Genomic DNA, 27,518 nt, shown 5'->3' on the forward strand with positions numbered 1-27,518 from the left:
ACTGCCCGCGGCGGCGGCGGCGGCGGCAGCGGCGGAGGAGGGGGTGTGCGCGGGTCACATGGTTGAGGAGCCCTCCCCGTCAGCTGCCGTGCCCGCTGCCGAGCACTGCCACAGGAAGCCGCTGCGCCGCGCTTGTGCCGTGCGGCCCGCAGGAGCCGCCCGCACCCGGTGCTCATGAGGCGGGCCCGCGAGCCCCACCGCCTGCAGCCCCGGGCGGCGCGGTGAGGGCCGCACCCCGCTGAGCGCCATGGAACTGAACGCGGGTAAGAGCGGGAGGGAGGCTCGGGGCGCAGGATCGCGTGTCTGTGCGTCCGTCTCGCGTGGGGCTGCTGGAATCCCGCGCTCGGGCTCCCCGCGCGCCGGCCGCCCCCCTCACATGGCCTTGCCGCACGGGCCACGTGCACGGTGTGTTTACGTTCGGCGGCGCGGGCGCCGGTTGGCTGCGCGAGCGTGTGACGCGGCATTACATAATGCGCGCTGGGCGGTGGCGGGCGGAGACACGTGAGGCCGCGCGGTGACCCACATTCCCCGGGGCTGGAGGGACACGTGGGGGCGGCGCCGCTGGGGAGCCCACAGTCTGCGCGAGTCCCCGCCCCCGGGGCCTCCGCCGTGACGTGGCCGTGGTCCCGGGTCTCCCGCTGCTGTCCACTGCGGGACCGGCTGCGCATGCGCACGCGCCACAAGTTCGGGAGTCTGTCCCGCCGCAGTGCGCGCTGCAGCCGGCGCGTCCCGGGGTGACCCCGGCAGGGCTGACCTTGCTAGGCAGGGAGTGCGTGGGTCGTTCTCGCTCAGAGGCCCGAGGGAGTCGTGCAGCACCCTCCGGATGGACGGCGTGTACAGAGCAATCCGCCTCCAGGGGGGCTTAGCCCAGAAGTCCTTTCAAGCATGGAGGGGAGGGGCTTTTCTGCATGCAGCTCCCTGTGATCAGAACACTGGTGATTTAGGATTTAACAACCTTACATAAAAGTTTTATTTACATTAAAAATCTTTTAGCTTCGCACCCAAGTGTTTGAGGCAGATGGCCGCAGAAAGTTGCAGAAATGCCAAAAGAACAACAACAAAACCCAACCGTTTTTTTTTTTTTTTTGTTCTGGACCGACTTTGTCTGAAACCAAAGAAAGATAGTACATTTCTTGCAACATGGTCATACCACCTTCCCAGCTTCTCTTTAGTCGACCCCAGTGATGGCCTTTATACCTGAAGCAAATGAAGTTTTCATTTGGAATTTTTTGAGTTCTTTGCACTCTTAAAAATCATTCTTGTTCTAACAGATGTTTTATGACTTTTTAGACCACTGGTCAAAATAGTTTCATGATCGATATGATTGCCTATAGTTTTTCCTAATCATTGCTGCATATAAATATTCAGTCACCATTCATGGGGGTGAACCTTTTTTTCCACTCAAAATTGAGGTAGATTCAGCCAGCCTCTTCTAACCCTGCCCTCCACATGGATTCTTCAAGCTTTGTAACTTGATAATGTAATTGGATCAGTTGGGTTAGGTTCCTCTGATTTGAGCCTTTGGAGGACAAGATTGTTAATATTTAGTCTTGATTTTGGGAGCTCCAAAATGTGAACATTTTTTTTGGTGACTGTTGATTGCTTTTTTCCCCTGCCCGTCCCTGTTGCCCTCTGGGATGTAGGAAGTGGGTACTGTGGAAGTGGTTGGGCATTTTCCATGGTTCAAGTTGGGTTCTTTGCTTTGGACCCTGTTGTAGATTAATTCTTTGCAGCACCCCTCGCCCCCCACCCACACTTTGGCGTATTGCTCTGCTGACTTGGGGGCAGCTAGGAACCTTTTCATGGGAAGTATATGAAATTAGTTTTCATCCGTTGTTCAGAAATTGTCACCTGGTCTGAAATACATAAATTTGCAGTTAGTCATGAGTTTCTTCTTGATCATTTGACAATGAGTTTAGGTTACAGTTTCTGCCTTCCAGATGAAGCTGATAGCATTCCTTTTACCTTTGTTTTGAGTGTTGTAAACATTATCTTGTTGGCAAATTCAGTGGTATCAGTTGACACTTTGAACCATAGGTCATTTATCATACTGCCCTATGAATCATGGCATGCTGTCTCTGCTTCCCGTGCTTGACTCACAGAAATCCACTCTGCATTTTTGTCACGGAAGGATCTCGATCGTGTATACTAAACTCTCCAGAGTATTATAAAAGAGATGTCATTGCAGCCATTTCACAACCACAGCTTTGGCTCACATTTTGAAAATTAGGAAAATGTTCCTGTATGGTGTATTCTTAGGTTTCAGTTTGGTGGCAGAACATCAGAGGGACACACAGACAGAGGCTGCTCTTTGGAGAGAATCTGCAGGACAGTGGCCCTGGTCATGGGTGGAGTAGAAAGTGTTGGAGCAGTTAGTGAGGTGAGTGGGCTCAGAAGAGAGTTTGAAAATAACATCTACAGAGAAAAGCCCTGGACCTGTATTAAGGGACAGCAAAAGACTGGGCAGAGGAGAGGTGGGTAATGAGGAGAGGGGTAGTGTCTTTCCAGTACTCTGATAGCTTGCTCCCAGCACAGAGATGGCAGAGTAGTCATCACAGTGTCTTGTTAGTAATTTCCCTGGGTCAGGCCATATGCCCCTCATGTTAAGTCATGAAAGAAGGTACTGTTGTCAGCTTCCTAAAAATGAAAGGCTGTGTAAATTAAAGTTAGGTAACTTACCCAGGCAAACGGTTTAGTGAGACATGGAATCTACAAAGGCCACGTCACTGCTGTGCTGTAAGGGAATGTTGGCAAGTCCTTCTGCAAGGGGTCGCATATCAGATATCCTGCATATTAGATATTTACATTACAATTCATACAGTAGCAAAATTACAGTTATGTAGCAGCAACAAATAATGTTATGGTTGGGGGGGTCACCACAATGTGAAGAACTATATTAAAGGGTCACAGCATTAGGAGGGTTGTAAGCCACTGACTTAGAGGATCTTTAAAGTATAGGGATCTGTTGTGTGAGGTTGGAGACAATGTGTAGATCCACTCAATAAAGAAATAGGCTTGTGGGGGTTGGGGATTTAGCTCAGTGGTAGAGCGCTTGCCTAGGAAGCGCAAGGCCCTCGGTTCGGTCCCCAGCTCCGAAAAAAAGAACCAAAAAAAAAAAAAAAAGAAATAGGCTTGTGGCTGAGAAAAGGGTCAGGTGCCCCTGTCAGCGTCCCTGATGTCATCATTTTGCTGGTTCCCTTCTTTTAACCCTGTTGTTAGAGAAGCTAGCTTACTTTGCAGACCCAGATTAGCTCTTGTCTCCCCTCCTCTAGTGCTTTACATAGAAACCAAAATACTGCTAGTTTATCATATTAAGACCTCCTTTTTGTAATCCTACTGAAAAGTATAATCTATCACAGGATACATCATTTAGCAGTGGATGCGTTATTTACCCCTCCTGACCTCTGCCCTCCCTGCTCGTGGAGGGCCTCAGCCTTCTGCCCTTTCTTGGGTACCACTGCTCACAGTTCTTCACTTCATCGTTAAAGCTTTTTAGGAGGGAGACCAAATTGCTCCAGAGCCATGGACCCGCAGACACACCTGTGAGGAGGAATTACTAATAAATGAGGCACAAAACAGGAGAGTATAGTTGTGACTTGGTAGTGAGCCTCCTTTCCAGGAGGGTAGATAATCCCAGAGGAGGAGAGAGTGGACCCCAGCCCACAGGAGGGCACTGACTCCTGGCTTACATGAAGTTGATGCCTGGGTAAGCCCTGACTGGGAACCTGGCCCAGCTCCACTCCCCTTCCAGCTAAAAATAGAGAGGACTGCTGCCCGAGTTAATTTTAGCTCAAGGCTCTGAGAAGTGCATTCTGCTTGTTTCTGGAAGTGTTGGGATTTGCTGGATCAGGGATTTTACATTTCTTGCTTTGTCATCAGAGACTGTGTGCACAAAAAATATGATAACCTCTTTTATGTACACTTTCATTTTAAGTCTTGCAATTACTGGCAGATATTTCTGTTTTATGGGTGATGACTCAGGGTTGGTGAGGTGGAAAGAAACTTGCTTGTTCAGGTCTTCTCTGTAAGAGTGATCTTGTGTACTCATTCATTGGGTGGCTGGGTGACTTTTGTATCTGGTTCTGCTGCTTACTAGAATTCTGCCTCCTTACTCAGTGTTTTTCAGCTCCAGTTTCCTCATTTGCAAATGGGCTAATGGAACTTGGAAGGCTGAGATGTGACCTGGAGATTGAGTAATTTTATGGTTGGCTTTAGTACTGCCTGAGGACTTAAGAGTTTCACTTTTCTTTCTTCACAAGAGGAGCTGCTCAGTAAGCTTTACCTTCTAGGAAGTTTACATTTAACCTCCACTTTGCTCACCGGATTAGTAGATAGGTGTCTAGAGGAGAAAAGGAAAGAAAATCAGTATTGAAGATCTTACCAGAAGAGGCAGCTGCTTCTGGATGGGTCCCAGAGACTTCAAGGTGTTGAATACAAGCACTTGAACCTGCTAGAGACTGGAGATAGATATGACCTGGATTGGTCCAGGACATTTTCTTTTCTTTTCTTTTCTTTTCTTTTCTTTTTTTTTTTTTTTTCTTCGGAGCTGGGGACCGAACCCAGGACCTTGCGCTTGCTAGGCAAGCGCTCTACCACTGAGCTAAATCCCCAACCCCCAGGACATTTTCTTATGTTTTATTTTGGAGCTTTTGTGAAGGAAGTTTTAAAACTTACCACGGCCCAAGCAGCACTTTTGACTAGTTTTAAGTAATCTGGATTTGCTCAGATTTCTAAATTTATTTAGTGTGTGTGGTATGTGCAGTTGTGCAGAGGTCAGAGGAAGATGCTGACTTTCCTCCATTGCTGTCCTCCTAATTCCCTTGAGACAGTCTTTTCTGAACACAGAGCTGCAGACCGCCTGTCCCTCACACAAGTGCCGTCACTCCATGCCATGCTGCTGCCTGCACATGCCTCATTTGCTTGGCTGGCTGGCCAACCGTCCTGAGTCATCCTCCTGTCTTGAACCCTTCCTCCCAGTCCTGAAGTCACAGAGTTACATAAAACCACACCTGACATTTTATGTGGGTGCTTGGCATCTTAGCCTGCCCTACCCTGACCCCAGTAAGAACTGGCCTTGGACTTGGGATCTTCCTGCCTCAGCTTCCTGACTTCTGGCATTATGCTCTAAATGTTTATTTCTCAGCAGAGGTACTCAGAAGACCTCGGGAACTTCCAGTGTTGGTCCCAGGAAGGTTTTCAAGAGCCTAGTTTTTAATCTTCTCAGGTTGTGGGTATGCACTGAGTGCCTAAGGCTGTATTTCTTATAGACGCAGAGTGAGATGCTCCACTGGGAACATATTCTTCTTGGTGTCCTACTCTGAGCAGAGACACCTGTAAACCCAGTAGCAGTTTGCTAACCCTGGAGTTTGTGATGTTTACTTCAGATCTCCTAAGTTCTCTGCAGACAGCTGGTGCAGTGAATAGGCTTCAAGGCTCTCACTGAGATACACGGTGTTTCAGTGGACTGCACAGTTGTGTGTAGCAGACTGCAACCTCTGTCACTGGCCAGTTAATGCCCCCTGCTTGTTTTGTTTTAGTTTTGAGGCACACTTGTCATGTGTAACTCAGGATCCCTCTTGCCTTGCCTCTCAAGTACTGGGACTTAGGGGCATGCCCCACCATGCTCAACTTGCCAGTTTGTGTTTGAATTTTCTGATTGTAGCCATTGTTAAATTTCTATAGACAAAGAGCTTGTGAAAGTGCCCATTTCTGAGGCCATATTGTCCAGTTTGGGCAGGGACTGGGAAGAGTAGTTTACACTCTCGACCATCGAGCATCTTTTCAGTTTCTTACCTAGGTCACTTGCCTGAAAGGCAGGATAGCAAGATCCACGTTTGCTGCTGCCCTCCAGATCAAGAGGTTGCAGTGATCATTTCAGCCTCTCCATGGTTTTGATGCAGTAGAACTGGGGTGGGCTTGAGAATGTACATTGCCAACAAGTTCGCAGACAGATGCTGATGCTATTGGTCCAGAATGATTGACTAGGGACCACATTACAAGAAAAGTACAAGTTGTGGGGTCCTAGCTGCCCTTTGGGTAGATGAGAAGCACACATCAAATAGCATGTGGGTAGTGGGCCTGACCAGGAAGAGCAGATTTACACCTCCAACCTTTACAGATGTCAGACATGGGTTTAATGGGTGGCATGGGGATGGAGTTTCCTACATTAATGTGTGTGCATATATGCATTTGCAATATATAATGTATGTGATTTGTTTGAGAGAGGTTCTCATGAAGCTCATCTGGCCTCAATTTGATATGTGCCTGAGGATGACCTTGTACTCCTCATCCTCTTAACTTCCCATGTAAATGGAAATACAGGCATATGTCATCATGCCTGGCCTAGTAAATTATTGCTTTTGTCTTAAAAGTGAAGTGTAGAGGCTGGAGAGATGGCTCGGTCATTAAGAGCATATCCTGTTTTACTTAGACGACCAGATTTTGTTCCCAGCACTCATATTGGGTTGTTCATAACTGCCAGTAGCTCTAGCTGATCTATGTCTTCTTCTGGACTCTGTGGACACCCATGCGTACTTGGCATACATTCATGAACACAAACTCAGGCACATAAATGAAAAAAAGAATCTTGTGAAATGAGTGCAATTTTAACATACTAAGAAGTTCCCTAGCCAAGGAGACACTTGTCTCCTCTCCCAGAGAGCTGTGGTTGTGCCTTTCTCCTCAGAGGTTTCCAACGTGCATGTGGGTGATTAGTGTGAATATACAATAGAGCGAAGTGGCTGCAGGTCCTGTGCCTTCTTTTTCTTGTCTGTAAATGAAAGTATCTGGATGTGAAAGGTTGTTTGAACCTCAACTTTTTGTTGTGTAGTTTGTTTATATTGTATTATTACTATATTATTGTGCATATAGGTGCAGGTGTGTTTCTGTGTGTATACGTGTTGGCATGTGCACAGGTATGCATGTATGTGGAGGTTGGAGACTGGTGTGTGGTGTGTCCCTTGATTGCTGTCTACCTTATATAGTTAAGGCAGGTAAGTCTTCTTACAGAACTGTGTGGGCTATTCTGATTCCAGGGATTCACTGTCTCCTCCCATGCAAGCACAGTGATTACAGGCAGGCCATATGTCCACCTGGCATTTATTTTAAGGTGTGTATGTATGCACCTATGTACTTACAGTATGCAGGGTTCCCTGTGGAGCCCAGAAGTGGGTGTTGGCTTTCCTGGAAGTGGAGTTAAAGGTGATCGTGAACAGTCGATGTGTGCACTAGGAACTGAATTTAGGTCCTCAGCAAGAGCAGGGAAAGTGCTCTTGATGGCTAAGCATCTCTTTAGCTTTTTCTACCTGTCTTCTTCCCTGGGTTCTAAGAATCTGAATCCTGTCTGATCCTCACATGTGGCACAAGTCTGTGTCTGCGGAGCCGCCTTCTACCTCGTACTTAATTTTTTTAAACAACTGATAACACAGATCCATCTTTACAAAAATTGGGCCAAAGAACTATTATCTTTTGGACATTTATTTTCTTTTTTATTAGTACTGAGGATTGAACCCAGGGTCTCATCCATTCTAGGAAAGTGGAATTCTCTGAGCCATATCTTATCTCCTACATTTTATTGTCAAGTTAATGCTCCCACTGCACTTGAAATTCTCCAGGTCCTTATGTATACTATCATCTAGGTTGTCAGGGGCCCCCTGGCTTCCCACTTATATTTTAGTGCTTGGAATCTGTTAGTCAGTGTGGACTTCAGAAGTAGATGTTAAAGTATGTGGTGGGACAGGCTTCATCCCTGTAAAGTGTGCCGAGAATTACAGCACTGCCCAGGTGCTTATGGTTAACAGAAACATAGGTGGATGCAGGCAGATGCTGGGTGCATATAGTGCTGGAGAAAGGTGACCATTGTCTCTTGTCTCTGCTGTACATTGAGGAACCATTGAGTATTTGATGATGGGGGCAGGAGAAACACAGTGGACCTTGGCAGAGAAGAGGACTTATTTGGTCTGGGAAATAATTACTTATTTGGGAAAATTATATGTTTGGCCTTGGTGTTACTCTTGTAGCAGTTTATCTCTTTAAGGGAAGAAATTTAAAATTATACCCTAAGAATGACTTTAAACACTGTTGCTCATTCTGAGAAGATTACAGTTTTGCAGAGGCCAGGCCAGTTTGCATAGGGGTTGTGGTGTGTTTGGGGCCTAATAATAGGGTTAGTCTTTACCTTAATGTTGTTCTTGCACAGTTGTGTGTCTTCTGCCACTCTTCAACATGACCTGTAAATGTGTTAGAAGGGCACATAGTGTGTCTGCATAAAGATGAGTGTACAAGTGTAATGGTGTGTGGGTCCAAAAGGGAAGTGGACTCCCTGGGGAGTCCTGTCTTCAGTGCATGTCAGAGCAGCAAGATTCAGAGACCTTGTCTGCTGTTCCAAATGAAATCCCTGTCCCCTATTAGCCTGTGTCTCAGCTGAGTGCCAGGGAAGCCAGCTCTGGAATGATGGGGAGGCTGAGGCTCAGCCAGTGAAGGTTTTGTGTGTGGCAGTTTGCTGCTGTGAGCCGGGAAGGTACTGAGATTAGAAAACGGAAAGCCTTAGGTCACCTTAGGTCAGTGTGCTTGTGACAGACAAGCACTGAGGGTTTTCTCATGCTCAAATCAGTAATCAGTGGGTATAACATAAGTGTGACCTTTGTGGAAGGAGTAATATGACACATAAAGAATCTCAAAAATAGTGTCAATCACTTTTTGTTTCTGGAATTAGTGACATCTCTTAACAATTCAGTAAAGGAGTCTATTTACATGAGAAAGTCAGATGTGCGCATCATTCTGTATCTGTCTGCTTCCACTGCTTCCTAGGAGGTGTGATTGCCTACATCAGTTCCTCCAGCTCTGCCTCCAGCCCTGCCTCCTGTCACAGCGAGGGCTCTGAGAACAGTTTCCAGTCCTCGTCCTCGTCCGTTCCGTCTTCTCCAAACAGCTCCAACTGTGATGCCAACGGCAACCCCAAGAACACGGATGTCTCTAGCATTGACGGTGTTCTCAAGAGCGACCGCACAGACTGTCCTGTGAAAACAGGCAAACCTGGTGCCCCTGGCATGACCAAGAGTCACAGCGGAATGACAAGTAAGTCCATTAGTACTACACCGTTGTCACTAATGCAGGTAGTCTTTATGTCCCAGGCTTGTTACTTGGTGCCTCAATACTCTATTCCCTCTCTGGTAACCATGGTCAGTGATGAGGCAAAATATCAGTGATGCTTTTAACTTTCTGTTGGGTGCTGGCCGTTATGTGGTCCTATGGGGTTGTCTTAGTTAGGGTTTTAATGCTGTGAACAGACACCATGACCAAGGCAAGTCTTAAAAAAAAAACATTTAATTGGGACTGGCTTACATGATCAGAGGTTCAGTCCAGTATCATCAAGGCGGAACATGGCAGCACCCAGGCAGGCCTGGTACAGGAAGAGCTGAGAGCTCTACATCTTCTGAAGGCTGCTGCACAATACCGACTTCCGGGCCGTTAGGACTAGGGTAGCTGGGCTTGGGAACATTTGGGATTAGGAGACCCAAGCGGGATTGCACTGGTAAGTGAGGCAGCTTCCCTGAGCCGTGCGGGTGGAGCAGGTCTGGTAGGTCAGGCAGCGGAGGCATGGGGCTTGCCTGGCTCTTGCTGATTGGAAGCAGCGTAGCTCAAGACCTTGGCACCTTTAAGTTTCTTACTGATGCTGGGGTTCGAGCTCAGGCCTCATGCTCACTAGGCAGGCACTCTTTACTAATTATGTCCCCAGCCTTCTTTACATTTTCTTTTTTTGAAGAGATTTTACTTACTTGCTTGCTTTTTAAATTTATGTGTATGTATGTGAGCCTGGAAATATATGTGCACCACGTGTGTTGGAGACCTGATGATGCGGGACTGAGTTCCGTGTTATTAGCCACCACGTGGGTGCTGGGAGCTGAACCCTGGACTCTGAAAGTATTCTTAGTCATTGAGCCATCTCTTCAGCCACCATCACCCCTGCATTTTCTATTGGTTCATTTCTCTGTTTAATTCTTAATTTTTTTTTATCTAGAATTGTTTTTTTAATTCTTGTTGCGTGTCTGACATAAGGTAACTACAGAATGATAAAATTTCCACACATGCTTAAAATTGTCAAAAAAGTAAAGGTCAGCTCTTGCTGGGGCTGCAGTTTGGTGCACTTGTCCTCATGTGGGCAAGGGCCTCTGTAGGGGCTGGGGGGGGGGGAGGAGAAAGGACTGGTTTTCCTTTGTTAATTTTTTTTTTTTTTTTGGTTCTTTTTTTTCCGGAGCTGGGGACCGAACCCAGGGCCTTGCGCTTCCTAGGCAAGCGCTCTACCACTGAGCTAAATCCCCAACCCCCCTTTGTTAATTTAGTAGAGATTCTTTTTTTCTAGCCTACAAAGGTACTGTTTCAAAGCACTTGCAAATCGAATGAGATAAAATATTCAGTTGGAAAAAGTGTTTGAGCGACTCCTCCAGCTTTTTATTTCCTGTCTGTTTGTGCCCTAGAATTTAGTGGCATGGTTCTGCTATGTAAAGTCTGTGGGGATGTGGCCTCAGGATTCCACTATGGAGTTCATGCTTGTGAAGGCTGTAAGGTAAAGAAAGCTTTTATTTCTTACTAATAATCTAATTCTGGGAGTAAAGAAAGTGGGCTAGGTTTGTGAATGTCCAGTTTATTTAGAAGGGAGGGGGTGGGAATCTGTTCCTCTTCAGCTTTAAGAGTCTCGTAAAAGTAAATTGTTGTCTCAGGTTAGTCACTCAGGATGGAGCAGTCAGTTCTGGCCCGTTCACTCTCCAGTCAGGTAGGGGCCTTGATGGGCAGGAAACAGGGATAAGCCGGACAGATAGGGCAGTGTACTGCCTTGTTGGAACAGTTCTTTTCTTTTTTTTTTTTTTCCTTTTGAGGCAGAATCTGAGGTATTCTAGGGCTGGCCCAGAACTTGCTTGTACAGCAGTGGAGGATGACCTATTGCTTGCTGAGTATGGCAGTGGAAGATGTCCTGGTGTTTGTGATCCTGCCTTCTGCCAAGGGCTGGGATTACAGGCGTAGGCACTGCACATATAAACCAACATTTGAGTTAGGTTTTAGTCTGTTTGTTTAAGCAGAGCATACCACAGGTGGAGTAGTTTGAAAGTTAATTTGCCTCAGAAGTTTGGAGACTGGGGCTGCATCTTGGGAGCCTTTCTGTTGGAATGTGGAAGGCATTGAATAGAAACACAGTGCTCATGTGGAAGAATGTGAGCTTGAGTGTGTATAGCTCACTTTGTTTTGTTTTGTGTAAGGCAGGATTTTTCTATGTAGCCAGGCTGGCTTCAAGCTCACAGAGGTCTTCACCTGCCTCTTCTGGAATTAAAGGCACCACCATGCCTGGCTCCTGTAGTAGTCATAACAAACTCATTTTCATATTAACATTAGCCAATTCAAGAAAGCATGTGACCCATACAACACTGTATGTTGGGTGTTGGTTTCTAGAACATGATCTTTGGGGAACATAGACCATATCAGATCTTATCCTGTTAGGTGCTGTGGACAGGTAATAACTGCTAAGTTTTTACTTAAATGTACTGTGCTGAGAAATAGTGCTTGAGGCAAGAGGATTGTAGGCCAGCCTGAGCTACTTAGCAAGATCTTATCTTAAACACAGCACAAGCAAACAAATAACAGCAACAAACATAGAGCACAAGTGAGTCAGGTCGTTTTAAGTAGAACGCCAGGAAAGAGTTGGTTCTGCAGCCGGAATCTTAGGTAGCCTCCTTGACGTGGCCCTGCCTCCTCACCTACCTCCAGGAATCTCTCTTAAATCTGCCCAACTCTTTTTCCTGTTTCCAAAAAGTTTAACAAGATCACCATGTGTTCTTGCTGTTTTCTTGCTGTAGGCTAGAGTAGGAATCCAGTTTGCCAGATGTGGCAGGGTGAATAAGATAAGAAAGAGCAAGTCTTTTCTGGGCCAGTTCTGAATGAGTCGTATAGTATATATTATATATTAAAGTGAAGTATTTCAAAGTGAGATTCATGTTTGTTTACAGCTAGAAAATAAAACAATTTGAATGAAATGTATTATATATTATTCTCTTTTAAAAAAAGTATCTTGGGGTTGGGGATTTAGCTCAGCGGTAGAGCACTTGCCTAGTAAGCGCAAGGCCCTGGGTTCGGTCCCCAGCTCCGAAAAAAAGAAAAAAAAAAAAGAAAAAAAAAGTATCTTACTTTTTTATGTGTGTTCCTGTTTTACCTGAATGTATGTCTGTGCACCACTTGAGTTCCTGGTGCCCGTGGAGGCTAGAACAAGAGCTGCAATGGTTGTAAGCTGCTATGTGGGTGCCGGAAGAGCGGCTGGCGCGTCTAGCCACTGAGCCCTCCCCACCGCTGTAGATAAATACAAATAACTGATCAGTATCTTGTACAGATAAATATAAATAATTGATCAGTATCTTGGTGGTGTATGTTTGAGACAGTCTTGTGATGTACCCCAGGCTGGCTTAGATCAAAATCTGCCTCAACTTCCCAAGTTACTGTGATACAGGTTTGTATCACCAAATCATGCTAAATGTATACTTTTTGGGGCAGTGCCCTGCTGGGAGTGAAACCCAAGGTCTAACACAGGCTAGGCAAATGTTTTACCCGATCTACTTCGTAGACTCTAGTACCTTTTTATTAATTTGTTTGGTTTGTTTTTGAGACAGGGTTTCTTTGGGTAGCACTGGCTGTCCTGGAGCTCGTTCTATAGACCAGGCTGGCAGAACACACAGAGATTCACCTGCGTCTGTCTCCAGAGTGCTGGGATTCAAGGCATATGCCACCATCACCGTGCCCTTAGTACTCTTAAAAATGCATTTTTCTTAGCTCTTGCATAAATCGAACCAAGTGTACAGTATCAAAGTAGTAAAATGCAAAAGTCTTATATCTGGTTAATATTTAGTTAAGATGTATCATGTGTAGTCAGTTATAATATTAAGGGGATATGCAATTCAAAGTGATTTTGTGGTTGTTTTTATTGAGTTTTCTATTTTTCTTGGGGACCTTGAGCTAGGAGTAGATGAAGACCTGGCTTAGGACATGTGCTATTGGTTTATGTAGTCAAGATAGTTGTTCATGGTCATCAGTCTGGGAACCCTCTTTCCCTAGATCATTACTTGGATGTGGGCATGTGCTATAACACGTGCTGTTGACTTTTGGCCAGGGACGTCTAGAATGTGTGTCTGTTCTGTTGGTGTCAGCAGAGAATGTTCCAGAAATGACCAAGCTCTGCTATTGTAACATAAGGTTCTAGTGATAGAATTCAGCTATCAAACTGTCAGCTTTTATGTTTCAAAAGTTTTGAAAGCTCGATATGGTGGCATGTGATTGTCATCCCAGCACTTGGGAGGTAGAGGTATGAGGATCAGTAGTTCAAGGTCACCTTGGGCTAATTAATTAAAATCCATTCACCGTGCTCCCCTGACCCCCCCCCCAAAAAAAAAAGGAAGTTTTTTGAGCCTTGCTTTCAAGGTGAAGCTTGCGGCTGCTGCCGCTGAGGTCTAGCAGCAGGAGTGCTTATAAAAACAGTGCTTTGGAGCAGCACAAAGAACCTTCCGCTGGAAGAGGAGTTTTGTTTGTTTGCTAAGTGCAGTACCTACTGATTGGGACCAGTGAGGATCCAGTTGCCTTCTTGGTCAGGACTCTGTTTCTTTGATGTAGGTCTAGCTCCACATGTTAGCGTATGTGCTATGGGAATGTCCTGGTGAGGACTTGATGCGGCTGTTTTTATGTGGACGGATCCATCTTCCTTTACTCTAGGGCTTCTTCAGGAGGAGCATTCAGCAGAACATCCAGTACAAGAAGTGCCTGAAGAACGAGAATTGCTCCATCATGAGGATGAACAGGAACCGCTGCCAGCAGTGCCGCTTCAAGAAGTGTCTGTCCGTGGGAATGTCGCGGGACGGTAAGCGCCTGCCCAGGGAGAGTGTGCAAAGGAGGTTGGTCACTGATGGTCAGCAGGTACCAGGCTCCTCAGGGTGCTTAGTCCAGATTCAGAAAGCACATTGTGACCTCCTCTAGACTTAAACTCATTATGGTGGAATGAGCGCTGTCATCTCAGAGGCAGCCATTGGTACGGTTGCCCTTTATGTTGCTTTTTGTAAATTGACTCACATTTTTTCGTAAATGATTTTTTTTTTCGAGACAAGGTTTTTCTGTGTATCCCTGGCTGTCCTGCAACTAACTTCGTAGACTAGGCTGGCCTCTAACTTAAGAGATCTGCCTGCTTCTGCCTTCTAGTTCTGGGATTAAAAGGTGTGTGCCACCATTTACTGCTTCTCCTAAATGATTTTAAGTTTTCTTTTTCTGGGGATGAAGGGCAGGATTTACTTGGTGCAGAAAGATAGCTCAGTTGAATAAAAGCACACACTACTCTCGAAGAGAATTCAGATTCAGTTCCCAGTATTTACAGGGTGGCTCACAAGTGCCTGTAACTCCATACCAGGTGTCTTAGTTAGGGTTTTAGTGCTGTGAACAGACACCATGATCAATGCAAGTTTTAGGGAGCATGGCAGCACCCAGGCAGGCATGGTGCAGGAGGAGCTGAGTTCTACATCTTCACCCAAAGGAAGCCAGGGACAGACTGAGCATCCTCAGGCAGCTAGGAGGAGGGTCTCCAACCTGTCCCACCCCACAGTGACACACTTCCTCCAACAAGGCCACACCTTCTAAGAGTGACACTCCTTGGATCAAGCATATGCAAACCATCACACCAGGGGATCCTGATGCTTTCTTCTGTTATCTGTGGCACAGTATGTGCAATATATATGCATATACACATGCAGGCAAAACATCAATACACATAAAAATCATATATATATTATTTATTATGTACTGTATTATCATCACCTCGGGTCAGGTACTTTTACTTACTGAGCTGTCTTCTCATCGGTCTTAGTTTTTTTTAAACTTTCTTTTTGAGGTGGGGTCTCCCTGTGTAGTCCTGGTTGGCCTGGAGCTCACAGAGATTGTCCAGAGTGCTGTGTGGCTTGCCTGGCTTTAGTGAAGTGCTGGTATGCTTTCTCTTGCAGGTCTTATATTTCCATGTTGCTTAGATTTTTGCTTAAGTAAAATCATGTTTTTCTTTGTTTTGGAAAGTTTTCTCTTCTTTCCCATATCCTTTACTGGATCTACATGCAAAGTTAGAAAAACTTAGGCTGAGGACATGTAGATACTCTGTACTTATATGACAAGAAGCCATGGGTCTCAGAGCAGTTTTGTGTCATTTATTAGGATATAGAGGCTAATTAGCTTTCTCTTCATAGCTGTTCGATTTGGCCGGATTCCCAAGCGTGAAAAACAGAGAATGCTAATTGAGATGCAAAGTGCAATGAAGACCATGATGAGCACCCAGTTCGGTGGCCACCTGCAGAGTGACACCTTAGCAGAGCCGCATGAGCAGTCAGTACCACCGGCTCAGGAGCAGCTGCGGCCCAAGCCCCAGCTGGAGCAAGAAAACATCAAAAGCACCCCTCCTCCTTCTGATTTTGCAAAGGAGGAAGTGATTGGCATGGTGACCAGAGCCCACAAGGATACCTTTCTGTATAATCAGGAACATCGAGAAAACTCATCTGAGAGCATGCCACCCCATAGAGGAGAACGGATTCCCAGGAATGTGGAGCAATATAATTTAAATCATGACCATCGTGGCGGTGGGCTTCACAGCCACTTCCCCTGTAGTGAGAGCCAGCAGCATCTCAGTGGACAGTACAAAGGGAGGAACATGATGCACTACCCAAACGGGCATACCGTTTGTATTTCGAATGGACACTGTGTGAACTTCTCCAGTGCTTACCCTCAAAGAGTCTGTGATAGGATTCCAGTAGGTGGATGTTCTCAGACTGAGAGCAGGAATAGCTACCTGTGCAGCACTGGAGGGAGGATGCATCTGGTACAGTGAAATCGATTCTTTGCTCACCTTGTATCAAGGAAAGCTTGGAAGGTTTTCTTTTGGGGGGCTGCTGAGTTGGGAGGTGGGTCAGAAAGTCCAAGAGATTTCTAGAAGCCTCTTTGTGTAGTGTTTGTAGTGAAATGTTAATAAGCAGTACATGAGGAGTAACTCAATTTCACTCAACAGTAGGTACAAGCTTGTGCTTTAATTGCTACTGTGGGAATAAGATTTGTATAAAATATGATTGACACAGAGGGGCTGGGGATTTAGCTCAGTGGTAGAGCGCTTACCTAGGAAGCGCAAGGCCCCGGGTTCAGTCCCCAGCTCCGAAAAAAAGAACCAAAAAAAAAAAAAAATATGATTGACACAGAACTGATCCTATAATTCCTGGAAGTGTCTTTGGAAATGTAGGTGTTCTGATCGTTTAGTATTTCATTAGCTATGGGATCTTTCTCCAAAGGGTTGGTTCACCTTCTTTGATTTCTTTTTGTTGTTTTTGTGGGAACAATCTTGGGATATTGCCCGGGCTGGGCTGGCTTTGAGCTCCTGAGTTTAAGTGATCTTGTGGATCATTGGACTTCAGGGTGCATCACTGCTAAGCAGAGAGGTTTTACTAGTCATGTGGAATAGAAAGAGCTTTGGTGATAGATATTTTATAATTTGAGAATGAAGAAATAAATAACATAAATAATTTTTTTTTCAGATAGGGTTTTTTTTGTGTAGCTCTTGCTGTCCTGGAACTCAGTCTAGACAAGGCTGGCCTTCAACTCAGAAATCTGCCTGCTTCTGCCTCCAGAGTTCTGGGAAGGAATAATTTAGTAGACTAATTTCTAAGATTTTTATCCTGAGATCAGTTAATATTCATATCAAATTCATTTCATCATGATCAACATTCTACACAAAAATACAGTGTGTATGGTCAGCCAGAATTTCATCAGAACAAAAGTGTCCATGTCATTTCCAGTTTAAACCATGAGGTCTTTTGGTGTAGTGCTTGCTTTCAGCTGCCAGGTAATTAAAGTTATCTTTTTTCTTAATCTTAAAAACAGTTGATTCTACTACAGTCTTCATGTTCTCTTCCCAGTGTCTGAGGTCTGAGGGTGGCCTCCGGGTGCTTCAGGTGCAAGGACTCTCTCTCCTTCAAGCACTTGTAGGCTTTTTAGGCACTGGTTTCATAGCAGTCTCCAGGCTTAGGGCTCCTCTCCGTCCTCTGTTCCTATGGGTTTAAGGGAAGTTTAAGGGCTAGTTCTACTGATAGACCATGTTCCATATCTTTATAGCAGTCCTGCAGCTTCCCTGGCTTCCTCGCTCATGTTTAGAAGGTGTGCCTCATATCCACAGTCAGTTTCCTAACTGCACGGCTGGAGGTCCCTAAGTCTCAGCATTATTAACAAGAGAAAGGATCAGTGATCCCCCCCCCCCAATAATTTATTTTCACTTACTTTATACCCTGACCACAGCTCTACTCCCTTCTCTCCTCCCAGTTCTGCCCCTACAAGCTCCTCCTGTCATCCTCCCCCTTTTCAGAGAAGGGGAGCCCACCTTGGGTACCACCCCACCCTGTGACATCTAGTCCCAGGAGTGAGCCTCTTAAATCGAGGTACCTTACACTACCTTTCTTCTTGAACTTGAAGTGTTTTTGTTTATTGAGAATAAATAAGCTCTGAAATCAGAAGTAAATAGAGGTTTGTAACCTCACTGTGTTTGGATAAGGCACTGAGCCTTTCAGAGGATCATGTACTCAACTAAGAGAAGGTAATTATGGACTGAGCTGTAACTTTTGTAGAGGAGCTCTTTCTTAACTTGTGCTAAAAGACTCTGGATTTCATCTACTAGCAGAAAAGACAAAGATTATATGGGTATAATTGACCATAATAGCCAGGGTGAGAAGTAAATCTGTTTTCAAAATTCAAGGCACTGTACATGTGTACGTGTGTGAGGTGGCAGCTGTTGCCCGTGCAAGAGGTTTTCCAAGCTCTTGTTTATGCAGTGTTTTCCTCCTATAGGGTTACCTCCTACAGTCGGGTCCATAGCTGTTTAAATTAGGTTGCCATGAGGCTTTTAAAAGCACATTTGAGACAGGGTCTCATGTAGTCATGCCTGGCCTAGAACTCATAGAGATCTGCCTGTCTCTGCCTCCTAGTATTGGGATTAAAGCTTTACAAGGCTTTTAAAGTGTACAGGATAAGTGATTTCTATTTATTTTTAATTTTATTATTAATTGCTTTTTGTTTTGAGAGAGGTTCTTATTACACACTTCTGGTTGGCCTTAAACTAAATGTGTATGCCACTTGGTCTTGAACTCAGAGATCCTCATGCCTTTTCCTCCTTTGTGCTGAGATTAAACTCATGTGCCATCACATCTGGCTGTTTTAATTTTAATTACGTGTATGTGTGAGTAGTGTGGGTATGTGCACATGTGTGACGGTGCTGAAGGAGGCCCCTGGATGAGCCCCTGCTGTGTGTGCTGGGAACTGAACTGCAAGAGCAGTTTACTACTGCTAAACCCTCTCTCCAGCCTGAATATGTGATTTGTAAACCTCCATTTTAAAGTATTTACCCACCTTTCATTGCTTAGAACTCACACATTTTCTTATGTACATTGAAGATGTGTAACTGTATTTACTGTGGTGAGAATTCCTGTGTGGAGGAGAGATGCATTCAGAGAAACGGTTAATGGAAGACCTTGATTGAGTTAGAAGTCACTTCATGTTGTGGTTTCTCACGATTAAACTGAAACTTGGAATTCTATTTAAGAGTTTTTCTATTTCCTGTAAATTAGGTTTGTCCTATGAGCAAGTCTCCATATGTGGATCCTCAGAAATCTGGACATGAAATCTGGGAAGAATTTTCAATGAGTTTTACCCCAGCAGTAAAAGAGGTGGTAGAATTTGCAAAACGTATTCCTGGCTTCCGAGATCTGTCTCAGCATGATCAGGTCAACCTGTTAAAAGCTGGGACTTTTGAGGTAAGTTTCATTTATCCTGACTGTTGATGCAAAGCCATGTATTTAATTCTTCTTTCTTTTCTAAATAAATGTTGATAGTTCAGAGTCTCAAACTAACAAAACAGTAACTATCACAGGGTTCCAAGAAGGGAGGGACAGGTACATTGAGCTACTTGGGACTGGAGTATTGAACTCACCCCAGTGAGTTACAAGTTCTGCTGGTAGTTTCAGGTGTAGACATATTGTTTTTTTGCTTAAGACACTCAGAAGCTGAGTCTGCTGTTTTCTCTATTGAGTACAGAATAAGTAAGGAGAGTGGGTTGTGTGTGGCATGGTGGCGCATGCCTTTAGGCCCAGCCTTTATGAGGTAGAGATAGGTGAGTCTCTGAGTTCGAGGCAAGCCTGGGCTGCATAGTGAGATCCTGTGTCTCCAAAACAAACAAAAGTGATACCCCAAAAACCCAAGAAAGGAGATTGCCTTATGGTTTCTACTTTTACAAGTATATAGAATATTTAGGACTCAGTAGACATCTCTGTGCTGCCCTTTCTTGGGATTCTTGGCTGCTTGTCCTCAGTCACTGCTTTTGAGATAGGGTCTTGAGTAGTCCAGATTGCCTCAATTTCCCTCTCTTGTCTCGCTCCCAGTTGATGAGTTTGAGGTGTGCCACCGTGTCCTCCTGAGTTTGGGATGTGCCGCTGTGTGGTTCTGCCACTGCCTTTTCACTCTCCACTCCAGCTTCTCTTGAAGACATGCTTCATTCCTGTGCTTGGACAGCCATGACTGCCCCTCCTGTAGGTGGGCTGGCCAACTGCTGCCTCCCAGTGGTGACTTAGAGGTCGCTTACACATAGCTCTGAAATTTGAGGGGACAATAAGAGTTGAACATCTAGTGGGCCAGACCTTTAAACTCTGAGTGGAAAGAACGTAATCTTTAAGTCCAGGACTTGTGTTGGAATCCTAGGCGTGATATACTAGTCACCTCTGGGCAAGAATTACTTCTCCAAAACAAGTGGACTGCATCAGCTACTGACTTGAAACCCTCTGATTGAAAACCTAAGTTTCATTGGGTTCCTTTAAACTGAAAGGCCCAGTGTTGCTGGTTACTCTAGGGATGGTGTATTATCAAAGTGGTGCTTTTTATGTTCCAGTCTAGATAGTCCAGGCAACAGAGGCTGAGGCAAAGGCTTGTGTGGAAGTTGGGTAAGGAAAGAGGAAATGAGACCCAGGAGAGTGAGCAAAGACTAGAGGTTGCTCCAGCCAGGCACAGTCTGTGAAGGCCAGCACTTAACACCAAGAGTACCTGATAGTTGACATTTGTGCAACTCATCAGGGTCTAACATATGTTTGGTCCCTTATCACCCTGCTCAAGAGTTTAAAGGTCTGGCCCACTATTCAACTCTTACTGTCCCTTCAAATTTCAGAGCTTTGTATAAGCGACCTCTAAGTCACCACGGGGAGGCAGCAGTTGGCCAGCCCACCTACAGGAGGGGCAGCCTTGGCTGTCCAAGCACAGGCACAAACAGAGCATGTCTACAAGAGAAGCTGGAATAGAGAGTGAAAAAGCAGTGGCAGGCGAACAGCGACTTCAAATTAGCACCATTAGCAGAGGAGATTCGCTTCCCTTTGGGTGGTCTGGGCAGTCCACTTTTATTTGGGCATTGTAGAAGAATGGTTTTGCCCAATGTAAGAGAGGCATACAGACTGCATTGATGTCACAGAGAGATATGGACTCGTGCTGCAGTCCTGTGATACGGTCAGTCAGCACTGATGGGTGTCCTGAGCAGCGACTGTCCGTGCTGCAATGGCGGAAATAGAACTTGTCTTACACCATAGACACCCAAAGCATGCTTCAGACCCTAGGCAGTTTCATAAATGCCTTTGGCGAGCCTCATTTTTTTCCCCTAATAATTTTTTTTATTCACTTAATATCCTGCTCACAGCATCCCCCCTCTTCCCAGCCCCTCCCTAACAAATCTGTCTCCCCATTGACCAGAAGGGGAATCCCTCTTGCATATTACCCCCTAAGACAACTAGATCCAGCAGAACTAGGCACATCTTCTCACAATGGACCCAACCAGGCAGTTCAGGTAGGGGGAAGGGAATCCATTGGCAGGGACTAGAAACCAAGACAGCCCCACTGTACTTGTTAGGTGCACATCTACTACATGTGTGTAAGGGGCCTAGGTCCAGTCCAAGCATGCTCTTTGGTTGGTGGTTCAGTCTCGGTGAGCCTCCATGAACCCAGGTTGACCCTGTAGGTTTTCTTGTGGTACCCTTAACCCCTCAGCCTCCCTTAGTCCTTCCCCCTACTCTTCCACCAGCCTCCCTGACCTGTGCCTGATGTTTGCTGTGGTCTCTGCATCTGCCTCCATCTGCTGCTGGACGAAGGCTCTCAGGAGACAGTTACGCTAGGTTCCTCTCTGCGACTGTAGCAGAGTTCATTAATAGTGTCAGGGGTTGGCTCCTTCAAATGGATCAGTCTCAAGTTGGGGTAGTCATTAAGTTAAGTGTTCCTTCAGTCTCTGCTCCATTGTACATTTTATATGGAAGACAGATTTTGGGTTGAAGGTTTTATGGGTAGACTCATGTCCCCTTCTCTCCTCTGGAAGTCCTGCCTGGCTCCAGGAGGTGGTCACTTCAGTCTCTGTATTCCCCACTGGTAGGAGTCTCAGCTAGGTCACCCCCACAGACTCTCTGAACCTTCGTCCCCATCCAGGCATCCAGCTGGTCATCAGAGGTGCCCCCCAGTGATTTCCATTCTCATCCCGCCCTCTCCTGTCACTCCTCTCTGCCATCTGCATGCCATCCCCTTCCCCTTCTCACCCCTTCTTCTCAGTTCCTTCTCCGTCCACCTCTGATGACTATTCAGTTTCCCCTTCGGACCGAGATTCATGCGTTCTCCCTTGGGCCTTCCGTATTACTTAGTTTCTTTGGATCTGTGCATTGTAGCATCATTATCCTGCACTCTATGGCTAATGTCCACTCCTAAGTGAATGCATACTATACATATCTTTCTGTAGGCCACATTTTTAAACTCAGTAATGTCATTGCTCACTTTAATTTTATACTTGAATTTCTGAATCTTTGTTTATAGGATTTAAGAGTCTTCAGCATCTTGGCATCGCAGATTAGATTGTCTTTTGATGTTGGGATTTATTTTGCTTTCGTGGAGAATTTGCTGCCTTAAAGTGGTTCTAGATATACATTCAATTTTCTTTTCTATGAAATTTCTTTTGTATGAAGGATGTTTCTTAACTGACTTCAATAGTTACATCGTAGTTCAGTGAGAACTGAACTTCCTCTAATACATCTGAACTTTCTGTCTCTCAGGTTTTAATGGTGCGATTTGCTTCGTTATTTGATGCAAAGGAGCGGACTGTCACCTTCCTGAGTGGTAAGAAGTACAGTGTGGATGACCTGCACTCCATGGGAGCAGGCGATCTGCTCAGCTCTATGTTTGAGTTCAGCGAGAAGCTGAATGGCCTCCAGCTCAGCGACGAGGAAATGAGCTTGTTCACAGCTGTTGTTCTGGTGTCTGCAGGTAAGCAAGCAGGCCGCCCTAAACCTGGCCATGCCGACTGATCGTTTCATCCTTCTGTTCTTCACATTCCAAATTCTGCTAGAGAAAGGGGCTGCCCCATATGAACCTAGTGTGGGATTACTTACTGTTTGAGTAAGTGTCTTAGTCCATACATGGTGTTTCCTCCTGAGTCACATGATGTATTTAGCCCGCTTTCTTGTATTTAGGTTGTAGCAACTTTCTCTGAAGGTCTCTCATTCAGATAGTAGCCATCATGGTGCAGGTTTTTCCTCTCAGTGGTTACATTCATTGTGTGGCAATCAGTAAGTAGCCCTTTCAAGAGGAGAGGACAATAAGAGGTGTGAGTAGGGAATCTACTGTGCATGGAGTGGAAACGTACTTTGCATGTGGTAAAGATATATTTCTGCACTATATTGTTTTATCTTGCCAGTTAGAAGCAGTTGAAGTTAGCATCAAATTTAAAGAAATGGGAAACTGGGTTGGGAAGCTGTCTCAGCAGTTAAGAGTAATGGCTGAATTTTCCAGAGAACTAGGGTTTGATTCCTAGCAGCCACATAGTGGCTCATAACCATCCTCCAGTCCCAGAGGATCCTACTTGGCATCAGGCATGCACGTGGTGCAGGGACATACTTGTAAGCAAAACACCCAAACATGTTAGAAAAAAAGAAAATCAGAACCTCTGAACTTATATGAATGAAATTCCAACTCACTGAAGAATTCTGATTTACCAAGTGTGAGATTTATGTAGAATCTCCCATTGAGAATTTTCCTTTCCTGTGATTCGACACAGGGTTTGCCTGTAGCTGTAGCTGTAGCTGCCCTGGAAGCACCTGAGAAGGCCAGGCCAGCTTTGACCTCTGACCTCTGCCTGCCTTTGCCTCCCAAGGTTAAAGGCGTGAGGCGCACAGTGCCTGGCTGGAATGTTTTTCCCCCAAGGCAAGGTTTCTCTTTGTAGCCTTGGCAGTCTTGGAACTTGCTCTGTAGACTGGGCTGGCCTCAAGAGATCCAGCTGCCTCTGCCTCCGAGCGCTGGGATTAAAGGCGTGTATCCCTGGCTCGTTTTTTATTGTTATTGATGTTACTTTAGCTGAGAATTTTTACAGTTTATGTATGTTGCAGTGTATAAAACCCTATTTTAAATTTGGTAGTGGTCAGTGAGTAAGGAATCATTTATTGCTAACATGTCTTCCCTTCATATTTCTCTTTTCTCTACTTCCCATTAGATCGATCTGGAATTGAAAATGTCAACTCAGTGGAGGCTCTGCAGGAAACACTCATCCGTGCACTAAGGACCTTAATAATGAAAAACCATCCAAATGAGGCCTCCATTTTTACAAAATTACTTCTAAAGTTGCCAGATCTTCGATCTTTAAACAACATGCACTCTGAGGAACTCTTGGCCTTTAAAGTTCATCCTTAAGGCCTTTGAACATAAACTGATGCTAATGTACATTTTATGCTGAGATGTTTATTTATATGTGTATACCATATTGTGAAAATAGAAAAGGACTTAGCGCCAGGTCCTGGACTGTCTGTAGTCAGTCACCAGTAGCTGTTCAGATGAGAACTCATTGTCTTGTTAGACATTGGCCCACCCTCCCTGTAGACCAACCAGCTGTGTTGCACTTAGACTGGAGAAGTTACACTGAATTATAATCACACTGAATGTTAGACTTTTTCATCTGCCAAAGCCAAAATACCATTTGATCTCCCCGTGGTATAAATCTAGCGCACATTGCAGATATAGGAGGACTTAGACATTAACCCTTTGTGCCAGGAATTCGGTTGTACCACAAGACTGAAATGTGGTAAAGGAGACTGAGAGCCAAGAGGTTTGCTCTGCCACTGTCAAAGTACATGGTCCTGGCAGTCCCTGGGTTGTGGGAAATGATAATTGATAGTGTCCCCAATGTCCTGCCTCACAGAGATACTGAAAAAATGTCCATAAAGCGTCTTTACCTCTTGGGAGATAGGCACTATGTAAATAAGGTGAAGTTTTTATTATAATTGCTCATAATAATATTCTTGTCTTATTTCTAAGCATTTCTGGGAAACTTTGACAGTCCACACCAATTTATTCAGGGTTCCTGCTCAAGTGGGGTTCCCTACTGATAAACACATATTCCAGGTTTATGGACACCTCAGATAGTATGTGTACATAGTGTGTATGTGAATATAATTATATATAAAATCTTACTTCACAATATTTTAAACTGTGAAGAACTTTATCATACAATAAACTTAAACAAGAGGTGTCAAGGACCCAAATTAGGTGCATTTTACCTGTTGCTGCTGATGTATAACCATTGCTTTATGATGTTTAGATGGTAGAATACTGAAGTTAATTCTCATATTTTTGTTTAAGCAACATTTAATGTAAAAGTGTAATGAGCAGTCAAATCCAGGTCAGAAAAAACATGGATTTTAGAATACATCTTTGATACAATCTGCAGTTGAAGGTAATAGATGTTTCAGTGTTTCAGATTTCTACCTTGCGCTATTAATAGAGGTGGTGTTGCTGCTTCTTACCTGCTGCAGGTGGATGGCCGATTTGGATTCTGTGTGGAGGATGTTTTGTTTGGGAAAACTTTGTGACCTATTGGCATGTCTGTGCCAAGTCCACTTTTCTTTCTTTCCTTAAATAACACTACAGGGATTTTGTCAATTTAGATTTAATATAATTTGAAAAACCTTTAATAAGTGACCTACCTACAGGCTTAGAGATCGTGGTAGGAGAGGTAGCCAAAGTTAAAGATTCGTGAACAACACCCCTGTTCCCCCCTGAGCTGTAATTCATTGTATTTTGGGGGCAAAATTATTTTCTGTGTAATGCTAGATTATGTGAAATTGTAAAGACATTAAGAACATGCTTTACTATTTAAAGCATGCCTATTACTTTTATGACATGTAAGCAGAATGCCTTATTTTGTAGTTCTAACTTGTTGCTACAGGATTTGAACTTCTGTGGTACAGTTAAGAGAGCTTGAAAAAGATAAACCCCTGTTGTCGAAGAAGAAAGCTGATGGTGCGTCTGTTATGCAGTAGGGACCATAACTGCTGTTTACATTCAGTGGGTATGGCTTTCGTGGGATACACAGCTAGGGTTTGTGAATTCTTTACATGATAGCATTATCATTTTATATTTTTTTCAAGGATAAACCAATGCATAGTTTTCTTCTATGGGGGATAGAGAGCTTTGTGAAGTAATACTGAAAACCTCAAAGGTTATGTTGATTCTTCATTTTTGCCTTTTTCATAAGTGTCTTTATAACATGTATCTTTAAAGCAGTTTGCGTCTTTGGAAATATGTAACCAGAGCTGTTAGTGTTGCTTGTGATGCTTGAGTTAGGGTCAGTATATACATGTACACACCTAGATAGAAGCATGTAGATTTGTATTTTGTCTCGTAAAATTTTATTTCAATAAATTCTTCCTGAAGTAACGGGAAACAAAATCCATAGTTCCTATGCCACCTGTAGTATTCCTGTATTTGGAAGTAGCCCAAGGATGAGCATTCTGATTCTACAATGAAGCCAGCAGCCGCATACAAGCACATTCTTGATTGAGTCATGGTCTAACAATAGATGATCAGCCAGATAGGGAACTTCTGGGGCACTGTGGATAATTAACAATGTACTGTATGGATTAAGTGACGCTTTAACTCTGACTTTATGTTTCAAGGCTAAAATATGGGCATTATCTCACCAGACTTACGGGCATTATGTTAACAAGATGAACCATTTTTTTTCCTGTGCTTTTAGTATGTCTTTACATGATATGAGAAAGGATTCCAGCTTCCAGAGAGAGAACACTGAAGAAAAGGAGAGACATCTTGGGATGAAGTATGGTAATGGTTAATCGCAGATAAAAATTTTTGAAGATTATTTCAGTAGATTAGTATATAGATTTCATATCTACATTGTAAGAAATTGCCATTGTGATTGGGTCAGAATTGATACGTGTTATGTGAACATTGCAAAGCAAAGCTGTGAGAGGAGCTCAGGTAGATGTATTCTTGTGCAGGAAAGCAAACACCTGTCTCAGTTGTTCTTTATCTTTTTGCAATATAAAGTTTGCTGAATGTATAAGAGTTTATTGTTTTGTTCTCTGTTCCCCTAGCAGACCCAATCCCTTAGGCTTGCCCCTAACACTGTAATAGAACACCAACTTCAGCCTTCCTTCCCCACTACCTATACCCAGCACATCCCCTTCTGGCCTCCCTCCCTTGAACTGTCACCATGTCCCAGCCCTCAGCTCGGATGGACACCCCTTAATCAACTACAGGCCACTCCTGCTAGAAGACCAGGTACTCTGCTCTCAGACCTCCTCTGCTCTCTGTGTTCCCCTAGAAAACCCAGTCCTTCAAGCTCATCCCAACTACAGCCTCCCTTCCCTGTTCACACTTCCTGTTGATCTCACAGAACATCCCCTCCTGACCTCTGTAAAATCTCAACTTTCACCTGTAATCCCCCTAAACTCAGATGTTTAGATACCAGTGTAAAAACACAGTAACAGCGAGGACAATGTTTCCATCAGAGTCCAGCTATCTTACCACAGTAGACCCTAAATATTCTAACATAGATGAAGCACAAGAAAAAGACCTTAAAACCACTATATGAAGATGATACAGGTCCTTAAAGAGGAATAAATCCCTTAAATCTAGGAAAGCACAGATAATTGAATGGCATGAATAAATCCTTTAAAGCCAGGAGAAAACAAAATAGTTGAAAGAAATAAAACTGTTAAGATCCGCAAATGGAATTAGAAGCAATAAAGAAAACAGAATTCTGGAAATGGAAAATATCCTGTTGTTGCCCTGTGTCCTGGAGATACTACAGCTTTCCATCTCCAGGACCGGACCTATCATGAGCTCCAATAGTTAATAGTCCAACGGAATAGATGTGTGGTGGGTCAATCAAAGCCCTGGATTTGGTGCAGGGTGGTAGATATCTTGTCAGCTCTCCTGCACTCGTGCTACCAGGGCCAGCTCTCTAGTACTACCCCTCAATCAGCTTACCCTAATGCAATAGCCTGTGAGGGGAGGACCAGCTCTCCCACCCTGCTCAATTTGGGAGGCATGGATAGCTCTCCTGTACACACTCCTACTCTTTAGGGCTGGCTCACTTAACCCCGCTCCCCAACTAAGGCCCACTCTAC

At 44.5% G+C, this 27,518-nt stretch overlaps 1 protein-coding gene across 2 annotated transcripts; it reads left to right on the forward strand.

Annotated features, from left to right (window-relative positions):
* Positions 1 to 26,446, forward strand: Nr1d2 (nuclear receptor subfamily 1, group D, member 2). 2 transcript variants are annotated; one of them, NM_147210.2, is given in 8 exon segments: positions 40 to 263; positions 8,809 to 9,075; positions 10,476 to 10,564; positions 13,744 to 13,888; positions 15,249 to 15,874; positions 18,657 to 18,842; positions 22,152 to 22,362; positions 23,585 to 26,446. In NM_147210.2, coding segments are annotated over 8 exon segments (1,737 nt in total). In that variant the 5' UTR covers positions 40 to 247; the 3' UTR covers positions 23,782 to 26,446.
* The last annotated feature ends 1,072 nt before the right edge of the window (positions 26,447 to 27,518 follow it).

Source organism: Rattus norvegicus, chromosome 15 (genome assembly GCF_021556685.1).
Source record: "Rattus norvegicus strain SHRSP/BbbUtx chromosome 15, alternate assembly SHRSP_T2T, whole genome shotgun sequence".
NCBI classification, from domain to species: Eukaryota; Metazoa; Chordata; class Mammalia; order Rodentia; family Muridae; genus Rattus; species Rattus norvegicus.